This window comes from Bubalus bubalis, chromosome 11, assembly GCF_019923935.1.
Source record: "Bubalus bubalis isolate 160015118507 breed Murrah chromosome 11, NDDB_SH_1, whole genome shotgun sequence".
Classification (NCBI taxonomy): domain Eukaryota; kingdom Metazoa; phylum Chordata; class Mammalia; order Artiodactyla; family Bovidae; genus Bubalus; species Bubalus bubalis.
Window position 1 is genome coordinate 44152847 of NC_059167.1, and position 22371 is coordinate 44175217.

Genomic DNA, 22371 nt, shown 5'->3' on the forward strand with positions numbered 1-22371 from the left:
AACTACCATACAATTGCACTCATTTCACATGGTAACAAGATTACGCTCAAAATCCTTCAAGCTAGGCTTGCACAGTACATGAACTGAGAACTTCCAGATGTACAAGGTGGATTTAGGAAAGTCAGAGGAACCAAACATCAACTTGTTTTACTGATTTCACTAAAGTCTTTGACTGTGTGGATCATAGCAAACTGTGAAAAATTCTTAAAGATATAGAAATAACAGACCAATGTCAAGGCTGTATTTTGTCACCCTGCTTATTTAACTTATATGCAGAGTACATAATGAGAAATGCCAGGCTGAATCACATCCTGATTCCAGGATGAATCACAAACTGGAATCAAGGTTGCCAGGACAAATATCAACAACCTCAGATACACAGATAATACCACCCTAGTGGCAGAAAGTGAAGAGGAACTAAAGAGCCTCTTCAGGAAGGTGAAAGACGAGAGTGAAAAAGCTGGCTTAAAACTCAACATTCAGAAAACTAAGATCATGGCATCTGGTCCCATCATGGCAAATAGATGGGGGGAAAATGGAAACCGTTGAGAGACTTTATTTTCCTGGGCTCCAAAATCACTGTGGATGGTGACCACAGCCATGAAATTAAAAAATGCTTGCTCCTTGGAAGAAAAGCTATGACAAACCTAGACAGCATTTAAAAAGCAGAGGCATAACTTTGCAACAATGGTCAAAGCTATGATTTTTTCAGTAGTCATGTATGGATGTGAGAGTTGGACCATAAAGAAGGCTGAGCACTGAAGTATTGGTGGTTTTGAACTGTGGTGTTGGAGAAGACTCTTGAGAGTCCCTTGGACTGTAAGGAGATTAAACGAGTCAATCCTAAAGGAAATCAATCCTGAATATTCATTGGAAGGACTGATACTGATGCTGAAGCTCCAATACTTTGGCCACCTGATGCAAAAAGCCAAATCATTGGAAAAGACCATGATGCTGGGAAAGATTGAGGGCAGCAAGAGAAGGAGACAACAGAAGATGAGATGGTTGGGTGGCATTACTGACTCAATGGACACGAGTTTGAGCAAACTCCAGGAATAGTGAAGATCAGGGAAGCCTGGTGTGCTGCAGTCCATGGGGTTGCAAAGAGTCGGATACGACTTAACTGATTGAACAACGAGTAGTAAATGCATTCAGCTATGTTTGTGGAAGGTGGTAAACTTGCCTGAGGGAAAGTGTTGATGGTCAGGGAAAGTGTTAATTTCCCATGGGAAGGGAGGTACTAGTGAGCCAGTCCAGCTCATGGATGACTTGGTTTGGTTGACACTGTATTTCGGAACGTTGAACCTGTGTTTGGTGCCTACAGGTGAGACATGCTCCTTTTTTCCCACAAGCTCTACTTACAGATCATAAGTGCCTTGCTCCTCTAGACATTCTGACTAGGGAACCCTTGTAACCTAGACACCACTGTACAGGTAGGAACAGCCTCATCTTTAGGTAAAGAAAATGCTGTTGTTTTGGGGGTATCTGGAAGGCAGAACCTCCTTTCCTTCCACAAGTCCTGCTTGCTGATGCTTATAATTTTCTTAAGCAATTCTTTGGGAAAATAGCTATGTTTGAAGGGAGGAAAAGATTTTGGATTTATGTATGTTTTATAACTGAGGTAGATAAGTTCAGCAGATCAATAAAAACTGGAGGGGGCAGGTGTTGATAAGAGAACCTGAGACACGGAGCATGTATGCTGAAGTTTGTATGGGGAGGTTTGAGAAACTCTACGAAGCAAGCATCTCAACTGGTAAAGAATCTGCCTGCAGTGCAGAAGACCCCATTTCAATCCCTGGGTCGGGAAGTTCCCCTGGAGAAGAGATAGGCTACTCACTCCAGTATTCTTGGGCTTCCCTGGTGGCTCAGACAGTGAAGAATCTGCCTGCAATTCAGGAGACCTGGGTTCGATCCCTGGTTTGGGAAGATCCCCTGTGGAAGGGCAAGGCAATCCATTCCAATATTCTTGCCTGGATAATCCACATGGACAGAGGAGCCTGGCGGCGTCCTGTCTATGGCATCACAAAAAGTCAGACACAACTGAGTGCCTAAGCACAGTGAACAGCTAACAAAGCTAGTAGCAAGAATTTAATGGCTGAAAGGGCAGAATTAATCTGTAAAATGGGGGAGATATCTGCTTTGTAGTATTGTTGGAAGAATTAAATGAAATAATTTTGTAAAGGGCTGAATACAATAAGAAAGTGCCTACAGTTATGATTGCTTTCTTTGTGTGAAAGAATGAACACACTTCACAATAAATTGAAATAAGAAAGGCTGAAGAATGAAGTGTTCTCAGCTCCTAATCTATCCAAGCTGAACTAGGCTAGAAGAGGAAACCCCCATGCCTATGTCTGGCTGGATTAAATATCTGGATATTTGGAAATAACCAGATAAGGAACTATTTCATTCATATCTGACATCTTTGCCAAAAGAAGAGTTGTCTTATATCTGTCTCCATCATAATGGGTTTCTTCAGTTCAGTTCAGTCACTCAGTCATGTCCAACTCTTTGTTGGTTGAATCATGAATCACATGAATCACAGCACGCCAGGCCTCCCTGTTCATCACCAAATCCCAGAGTCCACCCAAACTCATGTGCATCAAGTTGGTGATGCCATCTAGCCATCTCATCCTCTGTTGTCTCCTTCTCCTCCTGCCCCCAATCCCTCCCAGCATCAGAGTCTTTTCTAATGAGGTGGCCAAAGTATTGGAGTTTCATCCTCAGCATCAGTCCTTCTGATGAACACTCAGGACTGGTCTCCTTTAGAATGGACTGGTTGGATCTCCTTGCAGTCCAAGGGACTCTCAAGAGTCTTCTCCAACACCACAGTTCAAAAGCATCAATTCTTTGGTGCTCAGCTTTCTTCACAGCCCAACTCTCACATCCATACATGACCGCTGGAAAAACCATAGCCTTTACTAGATGGACCTTTGTTGGCAAAGTAATATCTCTGCTTTTAAATATGCTATCTAGGTTGGTCATAATTTTCCTTCCAAGGAGTAAGCGTCTTTTAATTTCATGGCTGCAATCACCATCTTCAGTGATTTTGGAGCCCCCAAAAATAAAGTCTGACACTGTTTCCACTGTTTCCCCATCTATTTCCCATGAAGTGATGGGACCTGATGCCATGATCTTCGTTTTCTGAATGTTGAGCTTTAAGCCAACTTTTTCACTCTCCACTTTCACTTTCATCAAGAGGCTTTTTAGTTCCTCTTCACTTTCTGCCATAGGGTGGTGTCATCTGCATATCTGAGGTTATTGATATTTCTCCTGGCAATCTTGATTCCAGCTTGTGCTTCCTCCATCCCAGCGTTTCTCATGATGTACTCTGCATATAAGTTAAATAAGCAGGGTGACAATATACACCTTGACTTACTCCTTTTCCTATTTGGCACCAGTCTGTTGTTCCATGTCCAGTTCTAACTGTTGCTTCCTGACCTGCATATAGGTTTCTCAAGAGGCAGGTCAGGTGGTCTGGTATTCCCATCTCTCAGAATTTTCCACAGTTTATTGTGATCCACACAGTCAAAGGCTTTGGCATAGTCAATAAAGCAGAAATAGATGTTTTTCTGGAACTCTCTTGCTTTTTCGATGATCCAGTGGATGTTGGCAATTTGATCTCTGGTTCCTCTGCCTTTTCTAAAACCAGCTTGAAATGTGGAAGTTCATGGTTCATGTATTGCTGAAGCCTGGCTTGGAGAATTTTGAGCATTACTTTACTAGAGTGTGTTATGAGTGCAATTGTGCAGTGGTTTGAGCATTCTTTGGCATTGCCTTTCTTTGGGATTCGAATGAAAGCTGACCTTTTCCAGTCCTGTGGCCACTGCTGAGTTTTCCACATTTGCTGGCATATTGAGTGCAGCACTTTCACAGCATCATCTTTCAGGAGTTGAAATAGCTCCACTGAAATTCCATCACCTCCACTAGCTTTGTTTGTAGTGATGCTTTCTAAGACCCAGTTGACTCACATGGGTTTCTTAGCATTTCTCAATTTGGCCAAAATGGAGAGGATTTTATGGCCATCATGAGGTCTGGTTTGCCCTCAAGTTGGTTTTAGAAAAGGCAGAGGAACCGGAGATCAAATTGCCAACATCCACTGGATCATCAAAAAAGCAAGAGAGTTCCAGAAAAACATCTATTTCTGCTTTATTGACTATGCCAAAGCCTTTGACTGTGTGGATCACAATAAACTGTGGAAAATTCTGAAAGAGATGGGAATACCAGACCACCTGATCTGCCTCTTGAGAAATCTGTATGCAGGTCAGGAAGCAACAGTTAGAACTGGACATGGAACAACAGACTGGTGCCAAATAGGAAAAGGAGTACATCAAGGCTGTATATTGTCACCCTGCTTATTTAACTTATATGCAGAATACATCATGAGAAACGCTGGACTGGAAGAAACACAAGCTGGAATCAAGATTGCCAGGAGAAATATCAATAACCTCAGATATGCAGATAACACCACCCTATGGCAGAAAGTGAAGAGGAACTCAAAAGGCTCTTGATGAAAGTGAAAGAGGAGAGTGGAAAAGTTGGCTTTAAAGCTCAACATTCAGAAAATGAAGATCATGGCATCGGGTCCCATCACTTCATGGGAAATAGATGGGGAAACAGTGGAAACAGTGTCAGACTTTATTTTTTGGGGCTCCAAAATCACTGCAGATGGTGACTGCAGCCATGAAATTAAAAGATGCTTACTCCTTGGAAGGAAAGTTATGACTAACCTAGATAGCATATTCAAAAGCAGAGACATTACTTTGCTAACAAAGGTCTGTCTAGTCAAGGCTATGGTTTTTCCTGTGGTCATGCATGTATGTGAGAGTTGGACTGTGAAGAAGGCTGAGCGCCGAAGAATTGATGCTTTTGAACTGTGGTGTTGGAGAAGACTCTTGAGAATCCCTTGGATTGCAAGGAGATCCAACCAGTCCATTCTGAAGGAGATCAGCCCTGGGATTTCTTTGGAAGGGATGATGCTAAAGCTGAAACTCCAGTACTTTGGCCACCTCATGCGAAGAGTTGACTCATTGGAAAAGACTCTGATGCTGGGAGGGATTGGGGGCAGGAGGAGAAGGGGACGACAGAGGATGAGATGGCTGGATGGCATCACTGACTCGATGGACGTGAGTCTGAGTGAACTCTGGGAGTTGGTGATGGACAGGGAAGCCTGGTGTGCTGCGATTCATGGGGTCACAAAGAGTAGGACACGACTGAGCGACTGAACTGAACTGAACTGAACTGAATAGTAAATTAATAGCCAGGACATGGAAGCAACCTAGATGTCCATCAGCAGATGAATGGATAAGCAAGCTGTGGTACATATACACAATGGAGTATTACTCAGCCATTAAAAAGAATACATTTGAATGAGTTCTAATGAGGTGGATGAAACTGGAGCCTATTATACAGAGTGAAGTAAGCCAGAAAGAAAAACACCAATACAGTATACTAACGCATATATATGGAATTTAGAAAGATGGTAACAATAACCCTGTGTATGAGACAGCAAAAGAGACACTGATGTATAGAACAGTCTTATGGACTCTGTGGGAGAGGGAGAGGGTAGGAAGAATTGGGAGAATGGCATTGAAACATGTAAAATATCATGTATGAAACGAGTTGCCAGTCCAGGTTCGATGCATGATACTGGATGCTTGGGGCTGGTGCACTGGGACGACCCAGAGGGATGGTATGGGGAGGGAGGAGGGAGGAGGGTTCAGGATGGGGAACACATGTATACCTGTGGCGGACTCATTTTGATATTTGGCAAAACTAATACAATTATGTAAAATTTAAAAATAAAATAAAATTAAAAAAAAATAGTAAATTATTACTTTTTTACTCCACTCTTTTTTTTCTTGCAGTACCACATGAATTGAAATTATGCAAAACTAAGAATGTTCCTAATGGTTAGGTAATAGCTTAATGGAATCTGATAATTTCCAGTTGAGGCAGCTGGTGCAATCCACATGTTAATACCATCACCTTATACTAAGTGAAGTTTTACAGCACTTTCCCATGAAACACCTATCTTGAGCATGAGCCTCCAAGCACTCATGGGAAGTGGGTAAGGCAGGTAGAATCATCCAAATTTTATGGATGAAGAAACCAAGATATTTCCTGACTTATTTTCTTTGGGTAATGAGATGAACATGAGGTGAAGTGAGACTTGAAAAGGGTTTACCCAGCATCACATGGGTGAGAGCCCAGAACCTGGGACTAGACTCCTCAGCCTTCCAGCAGTGAGTCCTGCTGCAGAGAGGCAGCATGATGGAGGGGCTGAGGGTTTGGAATGAGAAATGGGCAAGAATCGAACTCCTTTACTGGCTGAGTCCTTATGGGCAAGTCTCCTTTGTCTTATCATCTATACAGTGTGGGCCTTCCCAGGCAATCATACTAATGTGAGAGTTGTCAGGAAATTTAATGTGAGATCATGAATGCAGAAGCATCTGGCACATCTTCTGCCCCTCCAGCACATGAAAAGAGGTTGCAGAGTGTCATCATCAGCCTAATTACTGAGCATCGCCATTATCAGGTGCAAGGCTTACTGAGAAGTTGCCCTATACCAGACACTGTGCTGAGAGCGGCACCTAAATTATCCCTTGTAATTGCCACATCAACCTTCTGAGGAATTTATTATTCCTATTGGATTGATGAGAAAACTGAGATATGAGAAAGTAAATAAACATTTGACCCAAGTATACATTTGTAAAAAGGCTGGGCCCAGAGTCAAGACTTTACTGCCTCCTTATTTGTAGATTTGTAGGTGAAAGAAACATTAAAAACACCTGGAGTGCAGGCTCAGCTTTCAGGTCTTGCAACTTACAATTTTTATTACAAGAAATGTTTTATCAATACGTTAAAATGCTAAAGTCTGTGAAAAATTTGCTTTAGGCTGTAAGTACAGTGCATTTAAGATTATTCTTACAGTAATCATTCATAAGAACTTTAATTAACTTTAACATAAAAACTCTCATAAGAATTTTAATTTGTTTTGTAGTCTGTAATGTTTGTTTCTTTTTATTTTATTTAAGAATAATTGCTTTACAGAATTTTGTTGTTTTCTGTCAAACATCAACATGAATCAGTGTCAAAATCAACATAGGTATACATATATCCCCTCCCTTTTGAACCTCCCTCCCATTTCCCTCCCCATCCCACCCCTCTAGGTTGATACAGAGCTCCTGTTTGGGTTTCCTGTAATGCTTTCTTGATGGAACATAAAAGAGACATGTATACCTGATGGGCTGGGTTTGATGACCAGATTGCCTTATCTATATGCATTCCTTTTGTCTTGTTGACCTGGTGGAAATGGTATGGCAGTGACTCCCTAGACATAGGTCAAAACCTGCTAAAAACTTCAGTAAGAGAATGAGTAATATCTTGAGTTGAGCCACGGAGAGTTTGTCTTTGCCCTTAGCGCTTGACTTTGTTTTTGAGCTGAGTTCAACTGAAAGTACCACAAATTCCATTCAACTCCATACTTTGACAAACTTTAGCCAGTCTTTTTGCAAATACAGATGAGAAATTCAGTTCCAGAGACCAACTACTACAGGAGATTGAGGAGGGCCCAGCTAGCACTCTTTCCAGTGGGCCAGTGCCCCACACTTCTGTGAAATATTAGCACCATGAATGGTGAGGGGTGCTGCTTAGAAATAAAAAGTGACAGCTTCCAACTGGCATTTCCCATTATGTGGAGTCTTTCTAAATGAGATGATTTTCCATTTGGGGGAGGGAAGAGTAAGAGGTCGATGAAGATAGAGGCAGGTGTCTGGAACTTCCAAAGATGGGAGACTACAGTTTTCCTCACAGGTTGAAAATGATAAGAGCCCTCATGTGTATGCATTTCACTAATAATTTTATACATTCCAGTTCTTTGAGAGTTGGTGAAGAGAGAATACACAGCACATTCAGAGTCACAATTAAGTACTTAACAATAAGGCCAAATTCTGAAGCGAAAACAGGATTTTCAAATATACATTCATCAACCCAATGTAAAGTCAATGACATTCCATATTCCTTAAGCCAAGTCTGTACATACTTATGAGGTTTGTCAATACAGGGAAAAGAGTGACAAGCTGAACAATTACCCAGATAACTTGTTTCTGGGAGAGTTTGCTTAGATAACACTAACCAATATTTTCCCTCTCTCCTTGCCCCCACCCCACCCCAGTTTTCCCCGAGCATATTTTTGTATCTGCATTATCTATATACAACTATATTCACCTTCCATTTCACTTTGTATAGGCAGAGTATGACCTTGGCTGCATATATGCATATTAAATACAGTAGATGTTCAGGAGAATTAGATGGATGAAGTACAGGGATCCAAAGTCTGTTTTGCTCCACTATGTAGCTCCCGCCAAAGTAAACCATTAATAATCACCAAGTGAATTAATGAGGATCCGTTCAATCTAAAATCCTTTTCTTTCAAGCTTTTGAAGTGCTTGGATACTCATCTAGACCTGACTGCTTCCCTTGTGGCTCAGCTGGTAAAGAATTAGCCTGCAGTGTGGGAGATCTGGGTTCGATCCCTGGGATCCCTGGGATCCCTGGGAAGATCCCCTGGAGAAGGGAAAGACTACCCACTCCAGTATTCTGGTCTGGAGAATTCCATGGACTGTATAGTCCATGGGGTCACAAAGAGTTGGACATGACTGAGCGACTTTCATTTTCTAGACCTGACTACACAGATACATCCAGATACACAGATATATTTCTGCATATGTTTATGTCATATAGATGATCTAGATAATTTCAATTTCAAATACTTGCTGCTTTATTAATGCCCATCCTTTAATTTTTAGGATTCCTGCTTCTCCTTTACTTGATTTCTGGGTCAATTAGAATATCTCTGGGCCAGAGTGTCAATTCAGTATTGATCTTGAAAACAAATATGGGGAGTGAGAATAAGGGACAGGCATGGATTCCAAAAGAAAGAAAAGAGCTTCCACTCTCAGGAGCTTACATTCTCACTTTATACTCAGCTGTTGCCCTACTGCCAAACAGCAGGATGAGAAGAATATTCAGGTTGACTCAATGGCAAACATTTACATGTTTGTAAATGAATTTAGTGTTTTAGTTTTTATGTGGCATTCAGCAGATACACTTTTAAGGCCATATCAATAATACACAAGGAAAATACTATTAATACTTGGAAAATTCACTCATCTGTTTGATTTGGCACTAATTCCAAGATGAGCATTTTTCTACGGTTACATATAGTGATGATTCAGTAAATCAGGTTAACTGTTAAATCTCATAGGTAACTGTTAAATTGGAGCTAGGATAAAATGTGATTGTAGGGGTTCTACCCTGGCTGTGTTCTCTACTGATATGCTTGTTGCTCTTGGCTTAGGGTCATGGAAAGAAAGAAGAGGGAAGAAAAGGTGAGAGAAAAGGATAATGGTACAAGGAGCACTCCTTAGAGTTTGAACCCACTGGGTTGTAGATTTAGATATACACTCAGAGTCTTACCCTCCCTTAAAATCACAGAAGCTTCAGTAAGAGTTAATAGGTGCCATTATCTAAATTTATCTCTTGGTTACTGCACTCCTGGAGCTAAGCAACTATGCAGACATGAAAAGAGGAATTTCATTTAATTTAAAATGTATTGTGTGAATTTTTTAGTATGGCAGATGAATGGTAGTAATTATATCTTATTCAGGCTATTAAAAAGTTACTTTTTTTCGTATACCTGAATCTACACCTGTTGTATCAGAGGTAAGAGAGGAATAAATTGAGAAATTGGGAAAGGATAGTCTTCAATTTAACTTTTTCTGCAGACAAGTCACATGTAGAGAAACAAGAGTTAATTGAATATAGTTTGTAGGAAAAGTCAAATGCTGAATTTGTAAGCATTCTCCAAGGGTATGTAATCCCCACCCCACCAAAAAGCAAATGAAAACCGTTTTATTCACACTAGGAGATCCGAGGTACATAGATGTTGGCCTGGCCTTTGTAATCAAATTGAGTGCTTCTGCCCCAGATGTTAAAAAGCTCCCAATTCAGTGTAGGACAGTAAGGAGCTGGGGTGAGTTTTGCTGGTGGCTTGTCTTTTCCAACTGAGAAGGCAATGGCAACCCACTCTAGTACTCTTGCCTGGAAAATCCCATGGACGGAGGAGCCTAGTAGGCTGCAGTCCATGAGGTTGCTAAGAGTCAGACACAACTGAGTGACTTCAATTTCACTTTTCACTTTCATGCAAAGCATGTTTTGTGGAATTGTGTCTTTAGGGCTGCAGTTTCCTGTACAAACTCTTGGCCTCTATTTTCTCTTGCAGTCTGGTGTCTGGTTTGGATCTGGTCAGATGAACCGTGTCTCCTGCCTAGCTGACAACCCACAGGAGGTAAGCCTATAAAATGGCACAGGCCATGGTTGTTCATGTGAGGAGGACTACCTGGCGAAGATGGGTGATTCCCATGTGGAGTTCTGTTGAGCAGTGCTCTGGGGCAGGGACTGACCAAACTTCTTTAGCACTCGAGGCACTTGTCTGAATTTCTTGGGGTGAAAATCATTTCTAGCCGGTCGCTGGTCTCATCTGGATGCAAGGATAAGTCATTTTTCTTCTGCATCTTCTCAACGCACCGATCTTGCAAAGTCTGCACGTGGAAGCGTCTCAGAAGGGTGACCAGGATGACCTTCATCATCACCATGGCGATGTACTTTCCCGCACAGGCCCGGGGCCCAAAGCCAAATGGCTGAAAGTACCTGTAAGGAACCTGGGAAAGAGATCAGACAATTAGCCAGGGTAGTAAAGGCTAGAGTCATGCATCTCCGTTTGATTTGCCCTGAAACCACAGTCAGTCAGAATGCTCGGTTTTAGTGATATGGCCATACTGCTTCTTCACAGACAGGAATGACTATGACTCAGATAAGACTCTTTCTCCTTCCAGTTTGATTCACCCTTTGTGATACAGACACAACCTCAATAATCCCCAGTTACATTTTCATGTAAAGTACTCAGCTAGCTCTGGGGGAAGGCCACATCTTTACTGCTGTTCTGCCAGTCACTGAGGCAAAGCCTGTTGTTGTCCCAGGCCATATAACCTGATGCCAAGGACAGATTTAGGCAAAAGTGTGCACTCCTGTCCTATTAATGCCAAGAATCTAAATATTTTTTGTTATACAAATATTTAAAGGGATACACCTCTCTGTCTTCTCCGCATTTGGATTCTGGCATCTAATAGATGCTTAGTTATTTTAGACCAATTGGCAACATGGCATGGGTTGCTTACATACAAGCAAAATGAATTAGAGAACTGGTTTAACTTAGATCATATTTCTTCCCCATATGGCAATGGGAAAAGGGGCACAGAGGGAACTATATGGATAATTCAGATTTTTTTTTTAATTGCCTAGAATTTGATGTAACAGAGGCAGAATCTCCAGTACACCTTAATTAAGAACAAGATGGGAGTGCTTCTAATTACCACGTTCTGTTTAGAATAGAGACTAGTACTTGTGGGGCCATTTGGAGAACCAAAGGCAGACTGCAAAAAACAAATCATTTCTTCTCATTTGATTTCCATCTAATCATCATTGATGATGCTTCAGCTGAATCTACATGATGACAATGTGATAAGTTTAAATGGAAAAGTGGGTTGGTTAATCAAACTTCATCTCATTTTAGGCAAATTAAGGGCCTGAATTGTTCACACTTTGATCTCTCATGTGCCCTCCATGAAGACATTTCCAAAAGCTGGAAAGCCAGCCTCCTTGGCTCGAGGACAGAACTGATGGGTATGTTCTAGTCAGGGGAAATGTGTTCTCTCCTGGTGAGGCTGGAGGGGATGAGTGAATAGAATGAAATGTACAAACACAAATACAGAGGGGATTTAACAGTTGATGCTTTCAAGGGTGGCACGCTCAGTTTTAAGGAAGGACTCTTACATTCTTGGCAAAGTTTTCAAGAGTAAACTCATTAGGCTTTGGGAAAAACTCGAGTCTATGCATTCTTCCAAGATTCAGGATAATGTTAGTCCCCTTTTTCACCGGGTAGCCATCGATGACGTCATCCTCTAAGGCTTTGCGCATGACCAGGTCCACAACCGGCTGGTACCGCATGCTCTCATTAATAAAGTTTTCCACCACTTTTAGCTTTTGCATATCATCAATCCTTATGTCTCTTTCACCTGTAGAATAAGATTAAAAAGACACAGCTCATGTTAGTTTCAATATATGGTCAGTGTTTAAAATCATACATTTTCCACCGAACAGTTTGCCCTTAGTTGAAAAAATGTATATCTATAATTCTAATGTAAACCAGTAACTGGAGTAAAATATCCTGTGCTTGTTCTGTAGAATGTCTTATGAAAATTTTGATTTGAATTTTATTATCTTAACATCTAGGGGCTTCATAGTTAAGTCTAAATTTCTAGAAAATAACAAAAGCGAAAAACATTGGATCCACATCCCCACATGGCCGCAGCTGGCTGAGGCTGAGTGTCTGAGGAGCCCTATAGAAAAACTCTCTGCAGCATGATGTAGACCTACACAGTTTGCTTCAAACATTTATCTGCCACTACTGTGGTTCTTGAGTTTGGTTCCCTACTCTAAATTCTAGAAGATGTTAATTTCTTCTTTAGTCAAAGTGAGATGGTGAGTTTAATCATGTTCAAGGAAATGTTCTCTTCTGGTATCCTGTGCAGTCATCTGTCAGAAAATGTCTTTGATCATCCCTCCTCCCCATCTCATCCAGGACAACCTGGTGTGTTAAGGTGCCAAGAACTCCCTCTCCCCACCACACAAAAGGGGGTCCTGAGATAAGCCCTAGGTGAGCTGGGGATTGGTGGACACCTCTACAGTCTCAGTATGGCCCAACACTGGTCAGACAGGCTCAGATAACTCTAAAGCATTCTCAAATGGAGTATCAGTTCTGTAGAATGAAATTCAACCCAGAGTCCCAAGGCAGGTCTGTCTCCTGTATAACTATGCTATCCAGGAGAGGTCTACTTGGTCAGAGAACTCTACTGACCCAGCCCTTCATGTACTGCTCTTTGTGTTTAGCTGGGGTGGAGAGGTAGAGGGCAGATGATGGGGAACGTAATCCAAGTCATTTCCTAGGAATGACCAGGTGTGTGGGGGTCTAGAGGGAGCACGTGCACATGCACGAGTGTTTGTCCCGGTTTTGTGTTTCAAGAGGACTGTTTTGTCAGGGAGACATCATGGAGCACAAGCCCTTTTCACCTCTCAAGGAAATTGTATTAAAGGCTTATGATGTCAAGAGCAATTTCCTCCTTGTTGCCTGCAGTCTGTCATTCTATGACTCTCCTTCTCACTCCGGTGAGCCTGCTTGTTGAGTTCTCTTTTCCTCATGATACTGAGAGCCCCAGGACTGCAGAGATGGCTCTGGCTCCTTCACCATGGTGACCCCGTACCTGGCACAGAACCCATAACCTGAAATGGGTGCTCGAGAAAACATTCCAGAACCAAAGCCTGGAGGTTATTGTGGTTCCTCGCTATCTACCTTCCCAGGCAGCTTTACTCCCACAACAGCACGTCTGCAGAAACCTTCTTTCACATATTTAATACTTGTATGAAATTTCACCTTATTGTCAACTATTTCAAGCAGCTCTCAATTGTTTTAAAGGTAAATAAGATAAAAATTTTTTTAAATGTATTGCCTTTCGTCAAAGAAATAGGTTGTTTCGTAGAGACTCTTTAAAGTCAACAAAGAAAAATCTATCATTACAGATATCTCTTCACATGTGTCTGAAATGTACTCCTAAAGAGATTACTTATGTGAAGCATGTTCCAAATAAAGCATTTCATTTTCTCCCAGAAAGCAATTCTGACTTGAATGTGGCAGTATTTTTAGGGGAAGGTGGGGATATCAGAAGCAATGCGAGAATGATGTGAAGCAGAGGCAGAGCAGGAGGAGATGGAGTTGGTAAGACCTGAGCAGGGACCTGGGGGCTCCCCTGCGGAGGAGGAGAGGTAGGGGAGGAAGGGCCAGCAGTCCAGGACCGTGGGGGAGGGAAACTGATTGTTACCTGCCTTTGCTATCACCCTCTCTTCCTGCCTCTGCTCCCAGCTGGAAGAAAGGATTGCTGGAAACCTGGAAACGCTGCCTTAAATGATAGCCATTTCCCTAAGTGGACCTTCAAAAGCCTTTGGTACTGACAAGGTAGCAAATCCTTGTGGATGATCTCATGTGTTTTAAACACAGACATATAAAACCACATGTATGTGCTTATGTCACCCTTTAAAAAGACCTTGAAGAATACACAAAATAATAACAGTGATTCCCTCTGGGAATTGGGATGAGGCTGAAGAGAAGAGTGGTTGGGTTCAGGTGACATTATTTTCTGCTTTATACATCTCTGCATTATTTGGATTTTTTCAATGAGTATGTGCTATTTTAAAATTAGGAAAACACAGGAAGAACTATCATTTTAACCTGTCTGGCATAATGAAAATACGACCCAATGACTTGCCTTATTGTTCTCTGAGCAGATTTTAACAAAGTTTTTGACATAAAAATTTTAGGACATAGAAGCTAATATCAAGAAATTATTTTCTGAGCTCTAGTGTTTGTTTGATAAATTCTTACCAACAACAGTCTGGATTTCCCTCATTATTGCCTCTTCAACCTGGGGATGCTTTGCAATGAGAAACAGCATGAAGAACACAGAAACAGACATGGTGTCTGGCGCTGCGATCAGCATTTCCAATATGCACTGGTTTACATTCTCTCTTGTAAGTTCACCACGTTTCTGAAGAATGGGAAGGGAGAGAAATATTGGGAAAGTGAGTGAGGTTCAGAACAGGAAGGGAGGTGGCACTCAAGGATCATTCACCTCAACAAAATGAAATCGTAGGAATTACAAGTCTCTGGAATTGACAATGGACATTTTTATTAATAATCTTCAGCTCAAAGCCAAACAGTTTAGACATTTATCTATGTATTTCATGTCTTTGCACTCCCTGGTTTTCATGTTTTGTATTGTACAGACACAGAGATGTTTAAATCTTAAGGGTCAGTCCAATCAGATTATCTAATACTGAGCTATTTAGTTTGGGTATTATATAAACACTAAAGCAAACATTTAAAAGCAGAAACATGCAGCAATTGACAAGGGGGAATTTTTAGACACCTATATACAATCATACATGCTTTCCAGGTGGCTCAGCGGTAAGGAACCTGTCTGTAATGCAGGAGACCTGGATTCAGTCCCTGGGTCAGGAAGATCCTCTGGAGGAGCAAATGGCAAGCCACTCCAGTATCCTTGCCCGGAAAATGGACAGAGGAACCTGGTGGGCTACAGTCCATAGGGTTACAAAGAGTAGGACATGACTGAATAACTGAGTACGCTTGCATACAGTCATACACATATGTTGTGTGGGAATTATGGTCAGTGTAAATCTGTACCTCAGCAAAAATCAACTCAGTGGCGAAATCTATGCTGTCTTCCAGCTTCTCTGCTATTGAAATCCTGTGTCTTTTTTCTTCTATGAGAATTTCCATGGCATCTTTCAAGTCCTTGCTGGAAATAAAAGTGAAAATATAATCTACCTGTTGTACTCAGTTAAGACACCAAAAAATGGATTTATTTGCCGTTTAAATAAAATGAAATGCTATAGATGAAGCTATTAGTACTCACGAATAACCAAATTTATGCTTAATTATTTGCAAATATCCTTAAATTATGTATACATTACAATTCATATTAAGGAACCAGAGTTAGCCACATATCTAGCTACTGGTAGCAAAATCAAGGCTATAACCTATAGTTAAATGTTGAGAATTGTTACCAAAAGGCTAAATCCAATGTATTTTCTTAAGTATTGGCATGATAGAGAAAATACATACTGGCTTTCTCACTTGTATGTGGAATCTTTTTATTTTAATTCTATTTATTCATTTTGGCTGTGCTAGGTCTTCACTGCTGCCTGGGCTTTTCTCAGTTTGCAGTGAGTGGGGGCTACTTTCTAGTTGCGGTGTGGGCTTCTCATTGTGATGGCTTCTCTTGAGGCAGAGCACAGCCTCTGGGGCATGCAGGCTTCCGTAGTTGCAGCACTTGGACTCAGGAGTTTGGCTCCCAGGCTCTAGCGCACAGGCTCCATGGTTGTGGCCCACAGGCTTAGTTGCTCTGGCTCATGTGGAATCATTCTGGACCAGAATCGAACCTGTGCTCCTGCATTGGCAGGCAGATTCTTTACCCCTGGGCCACCAGGAGAGCCTCGCCTCATGTGAAAGCTTTTTAAAAGTGGGATGGCAAAACCAATACGATATTGTAAAGTAAAATAAATAAATTAATTAATTTAGAAATAATAGAAGTGGGAGTTCATAGCCACATAGAGCAGATGGTTGTCTACCAAGGCATGAAGTTGAGGGTGGAGGCAAACTGGTGGTGGTGATTATCAAAAGATACAAACTTCGGGTTATAGTAAGTCACTGAGATGTCATGAACAGTATGTGTTCATATTACTGTGTTGTATATTTGTGAGTTGCCAAGAGGGATCTTTAAAGTTCTCATCACAAGAAAAATTTTGTAACTGTTGTATGGTGAAAGATACTAGACTTATTATGATGATAATTTTGCTGAGTATACAAATATTGAATCATTATGTTGGATAACTGAAACATAATTTTATATGTTATTGATATCTTAACAAAAAACAAATATTGGCATATTGCAAGGGCATATGGGGAAGAAGACTAAAAAATTTCTCTAGATCTTTACTGCTCTCGGTCATAGGAGATGTTACCTAGTTTGCTATCCATTAGCAAATTTTATATATTGAGAGAATGTTGCTGAGCCAATTTTAAAGAAAACAAAGAGGAACAGTCTCATGTGATAAGTTTCTGTGGGCCTGCTGACAATAGTGAAGATGAAATAATGACCAAATGTAGCTGCAGACCAGTATGACTCTTTAAACCACCACAAAATCTGACCAGAGTGAAGAGATGAATAATTGACCTTATTGATTCAAGTCACACTAAGCTCTGGTTGAGACAAAGAGAAGTGTTTAAAGGACCACGTGTCCAAATCATCCACCTGATACTCATCGACCAGTTGCGAACATGTAAGAGCAACATGAAGCTGAGTTCCTCCTTGGAGACTAATATTACTGAATTTCAACATGTGCAAATGGATGAAGTTAGCTCTTCAACCAAGTTTGGGAACTTTAAGAGTTGAAGAATTTAAGACAGTCTGGACATCTGAGTAAGATATGAACAGAGGTATGAAGGTAGCTAACATGTTTATTGTCGCCTATGTGTCATGCGCTGTGCTGACTGCCCTACATAGAGGATCTCATTAACTCATATCCCACCCTGGAAAGTAGGTTATATTTTATTTTTAAGAACTTCCCAAGACCATTTGGTTACTAAGTGGTAGAGATAGGATACAAATCAGGTCTGTCTACCTCTAAATCCCCTGGGTTTTCCATTAGTGGTTAGAGGTGGCATGTTTAGTGGCTGGCAACTTACACACTGGAGCTTCCCTGGTGGCTCAATGGTAAAGAATCTGCCTGCCAAGCAAAAGACACAGGTTTGATTCCTGGGTCAAGAAGATCCCCTGGAGTAGAAAATGGAAACTCACTCCAGTATTTTTGCCTGGGAAATCCCATGGACAGAGGATCCTGGTGGGCTATAATCCATGGGGTTGCAAAAGAGTTTGACATGACTTAGTGACTAAACAACAACAACACTTGCACCTGAAAACCCAATGATTATCCAGCAGGCCATTGGGCATTTGTCCAGTCTTCTGCTAGACTAGTCTGAGACCAAGGCAAAGCCATTTAATGACAATTTTAGGATCCCCCAAGACATAAGATGTATAATTAAACAAACAAAAAAAACACACCTTATAAAAGTTCATCATGAAAAAATTCTTTTGTGACTACTGTCAATTCTTACAAGTTGCATTAAATTAACTTGTTTCAATATAATACAATAAATGATTTCATGTTTCCATTTTTCTAGATATAAAAAGAAAATTTTGACAAAAAATAATGATAGGTTCAGCCAACCCTTTTGTCTTCAACTCAAAACACACTGCAGTGTCCTAGTTCTAGATTTGGGGTTCTTAGCTTCCTAGATGAAAAGCATCCCTGGGCCTAAGGCTGCCTTTCCGCTGTGGTCTGGCCACATGTGCCCAAAGCACTGTAAGAAGTGCTTCACCAGCATCTTAATCAACAGCTCCCTGTGGTTCTGGGGACGAGAAAGCTTGCCAAAGAGGCCAGAAATATCTGAGACACACACAAATCAGTCTCATCAAAAATTATTCCAAAATGTGTTACTTACACAGACTTTTCATACTTTCTGCACAGCCAAGAAATCTTAAAGAAGATGTCTGGTTTGAGAAGGAGAGCTTGCCATGCATCAAAATACCCCTGGATTTTAACCACGATGGCACTTTCTGCAAAAACATCAAAGCAGATGAGCAAAAATATGAGTCCAAGAAGGGTATGCTAATGAAAGAAGATCCCCTGTAGACTCTCCTAGCATCTTGGACTCTAAGCAGGACAAAGTTCTGTCTTCAGTGGGTGCTACAGCCACATGAATGTCACCAAAGAAATCAACACTAATTCATTCTACTTTAGCACCTAAATGGCCAAGTTAACCAGAGATTTGGCAGTTTTCATGTTTATGGTAGAGATCCAGCTTAGAATCTCACATGCTTCTCTTTGGCTGAGCCTCCAACACCTTCTGTTTTCCTGACCATGGGAAATAAAAAGTAATTAATGCTATTATGGCCTCAATTTGGTACCAAAGGCAAAAAGCCTTGCCATTCTTCTGCTTATATTTCAGTTCAGAGTGTAGAATTTATGTTGTAGTCTTCAATGCCTTATCCTAAGTCTCATGAACAGTCAGTTCTTAATTGATTTTCTTGAATTACATTGAATACTAGAGATAAGAAAAAACACTGCTTTTCTCAAATTATACACAAGGGAAGGGAAGAGACATGTATTTTCAACTGCTAAACACCAGGCGCAGGGTAAGGTGCTTTACAAAGAAACTTCATTTCATCCTTAGAGTCTTGTGAAGGGAGTGCGAGTGTCCTCATTGTGCAGATGCAGAAGCTGCAGTTCATAGAAATGAAGAAGTTTGCCCAACACCATACAGCCAGTGTGGCTGGCAGCCCCTAGGCTGCAGCCCAGTCCTATCTGACCTCAGGGCCATGTCCTTTCCTCTTTGGTGCACTGTGTCCCCCAGGCCCATTGAGAGTTTAACAAGGACACAGTGAGCAGGTGGAAATACACATAACTCTGTATGGATTATGCAGGCTCTTAGCAGCAAAATCTGCATCCATAAGTTAACAGAGAGTTGTACAATGCACTTTTCCTTACCCCTCCTATGATTCAAGGCTGTTTGGGAATCAAGGAGAAGGGGCTTCTAAAATAGGTAACTGTCAGTCCTTAGGAGTGTGTGGGACAGGCAAATAGGACTTTTACAGTGCCTCTCTGAAAGGAGTTCAGACAAGAGGCTGTGACTAAGGTCCTCAGAGTGAATGAGACACCCATCCTGATGTCAATCAGACTATAATGTCCTCTTGAAAGAAATAATTAAAGAGTGGGGACAGGAGGCGAGGAGAGTGGAGAAAAGGAAGGGAGGGCTTATCATTTGTTTGCTTGTCCAAATGTGGTCAATCAGGGAGCAGGTGTGATAGCTCAGTTGGTGTGGGCAAGAGTGAAAATCATGCCTTGTTCTTATTCCTGTGATGTTCTTCCCTCAGATCTGCAGGGGGTTCAGGGCTAAACTTCATCTGGGGCTTTGTTCAGATGTCCAATCCGCATCAGAGGATCAAGAGACCTTCCTGATCACCCTTGCTCTCCACTATAGTTTTGGCTTCTTTCCAACTGCCCCCCTTTGCTTTCTAGCCCTTTGCCCTACTTTTTTTTTTTCAAGGCACTTATTATTGCCTAAAATATTACTAGACAGTAACTTGTTTACTCTTCATATGGCCACTGGGATGTACACTCTTTGAAGGCAAGGACTTTATCTAGTTCATTGCTGTAACCCCAGAACCTAAACCTGCCATAAAATAGGCAATCAATAAATGTTAGTTGAATGAATGTATGAATCAGTGAACAGTTAGAAATCAAATCGGGAGAAATTTCTTTAAGCTGACAACAGCAGAATGGAATGAATCCACATGATTAATGTTTGTTTTTTTTGTTGGTGGTAGAGTTAAATGGATGTGTTTAATATTTGTTTCTATAATAAAATGAGGAAAGCATCTTCTTGAGTGAGAAATCTTGCCAGGATTGTTATAAATGCTACATCACAAGCTTTATGTGAAGCAATTTTTTATACTACTTGGCACATTGTAGATACTAAATTTATGGTAGTTATCATCATCACTTTAAGCAGCATCAGCTCAAAGTTTTCATACTTAGTGGCTTTGAGGGAGAGGTGTAAGTGTATATTTATGTGTGTGTGTTTGTATATATACATAGAAAGTTAAATAGATTGAATGTGGCTATGGGTTTGTATGTGTATGTGTATGTATGCATATATATCATGTGCAAAAGAAGGTTGGTAATGGTTGAATACATAGGTTTGGTGGTAGGATGTATTTATGACCAAATGAAATGATCACATCTATTAAGTTTCAGCCGTGGGTAGAATTATCTTATTTCCTAGAGCAATGAGAAGAGATACAAAAGAAATAGAAGATGGCTCTTGCTATGAATATTTAAGAGCTTATAAATAAAGAATGCAGACATACTAGGAAAACACTTTAGAAATACTTAGAAAGATTTAAATAAGAGCAGTGTACAAAAAAGTGTATCTTTCCATGAGTTCATTATCCTTCTCATGCCCTGTTTAGTAAAGGGCTGAATGTCAAGTCATGAGAATGAAAATTTCAGTACCATCCAAGGGGATCCCCAGGAAGAGCACGTTAGAGGTGTCCAGCATGATGCGCCGCATGAGGGTCAACACGTCCACATAGCCCAAGTCATTGCAGACCTCCTCCAGCCTGTCCAGATGCTTGGTGATGGAATCAGCACAGATGGTCACCATGCGCACCAGGCCAGGGCCGGACAAAGCTGAAGGGGACAACATCAGAGTGAGCTACCTCCAACTCCAGGGCACACAAGCGATCAGGCAATTTTGGCTTTTTATGTTCAGAGCTTAACTGACCACAGATTTTTATTCAATAACTGGGTGGAAATTTTCATATTCTTCTTTATGCTTTCTCTGTATTCTTTTAATTTTCTACAGCAGGTCATCACATTTATGGTTAAAAATGAAAAAATAAATATTTTAAAAACAGGCTATTCAAAATTATACTTTTCTTCATATGATAACAAATCATTTGTGAGATTGCAAATGAACTATGTAATACTTGTTATAAATCACAAATCTGTGATTTTCCATGTTTATTATATACCCTTCTAAAGAAGATTTGGATTTGGTAATAGGATATTTTATGTTTCATTGGATGGCAGAATATTGCTATAGAACTATTTAAATTGGATCTTACTGTTTTGATCTAAGGTGCTTACTGTTTAATATAGGTTGGGCTCCCCTAGTGGTTCAGATGGTAAAGTGTCTGTCAGCAATGCAGGAGACCTGGGTTTGATCCCTGGGTTGGGAAGATCCCCTGGAGAAGGAAATGGCAGCCCACTCCAGTATTCTTGCCTGGAAAATCCCATGGACCGTGGAGCCTGGTAGGCTACCGTCCATGGGGTCACAGCTAATTTTCTAAATTACCAAATGTTTTTGTTGTTGTTTAGTCGCTAGGTATGTCTGACTCTTTGCAACACCATGGACTATTGCCAACCAGGCTCCTCTGTCCCAGGCAAGAATACCGGAGTGGGTTGCCATTTCCTTCTCCAGGGGATCTTTCTGACTGAGGGGTCGAACCTGCGTCTCCTGCTTGGCAGGTGGGTTCTTTACCACTGAGTCAATTGGGAAGCCCTTACCAAATATAACCTTCTCTTAATCTTAGTTTCTCTTCAAACTACAATCATTTATTGTACTCAATCAATGTCATAACAACAAAACAAATCCTTGTTTGAGCAGTCTTTCTCATAGAACTGTGTACTCTTTCAGGGCAATGATAACCTATTAGCTTTGTACTTCAAGTCCATAGTACCTGGTGGCTCTCCAAATGTATTTGTCAAATAGAGGAATGAATGAAACCTGGTAGAGTTAACTAGCTCTATTCTCTCCCTTTGCTCTGTTTCTGACTGTCTTAGCAACTAGTAGGTCATGATGGTAGATGGTCTAACTTGAGAGTTTAACTCTTAAAATTATTTTTCTCCTTGTTTTAAGTTACTTTGAGTTTTCTTTAGGAGTAATTGCTTTTTTATATCTTTTGTTATTCAGATTTTCTGTTAAATTCAGAGTGCTCAAACAAAGCAACTCAGCTGTGCTGCAGAGCCCCTGAAGACACACTTTACAAATAAGAA

At 40.9% G+C, this 22371-nt stretch overlaps 1 protein-coding gene across 2 annotated transcripts in view; it reads right to left on the reverse strand.

Annotated features, from left to right (window-relative positions):
* Window positions 1–6806: 6806 nt before the first annotated feature.
* Window positions 6807–22371, reverse strand: part of LOC102392019 (cytochrome P450 19A1-like) — a 54233-nt gene continuing 38668 nt past the window's right edge. The window contains exons 5-10 of one of the 2 annotated variants that reach the window (XM_025295052.2): window positions 20827–21003; window positions 18254–18368; window positions 15374–15488; window positions 14555–14717; window positions 11893–12134; window positions 6807–10721 (exon numbers count right to left, since the gene is read on the reverse strand). In XM_025295052.2, coding sequence (XP_025150837.1) covers window positions 10473–10721; window positions 11893–12134; window positions 14555–14717; window positions 15374–15488; window positions 18254–18368; window positions 20827–21003 — 1061 coding nt within the window. In that variant the 3' untranslated portion in view covers window positions 6807–10472. 2 annotated transcript variants of the gene reach the window in all.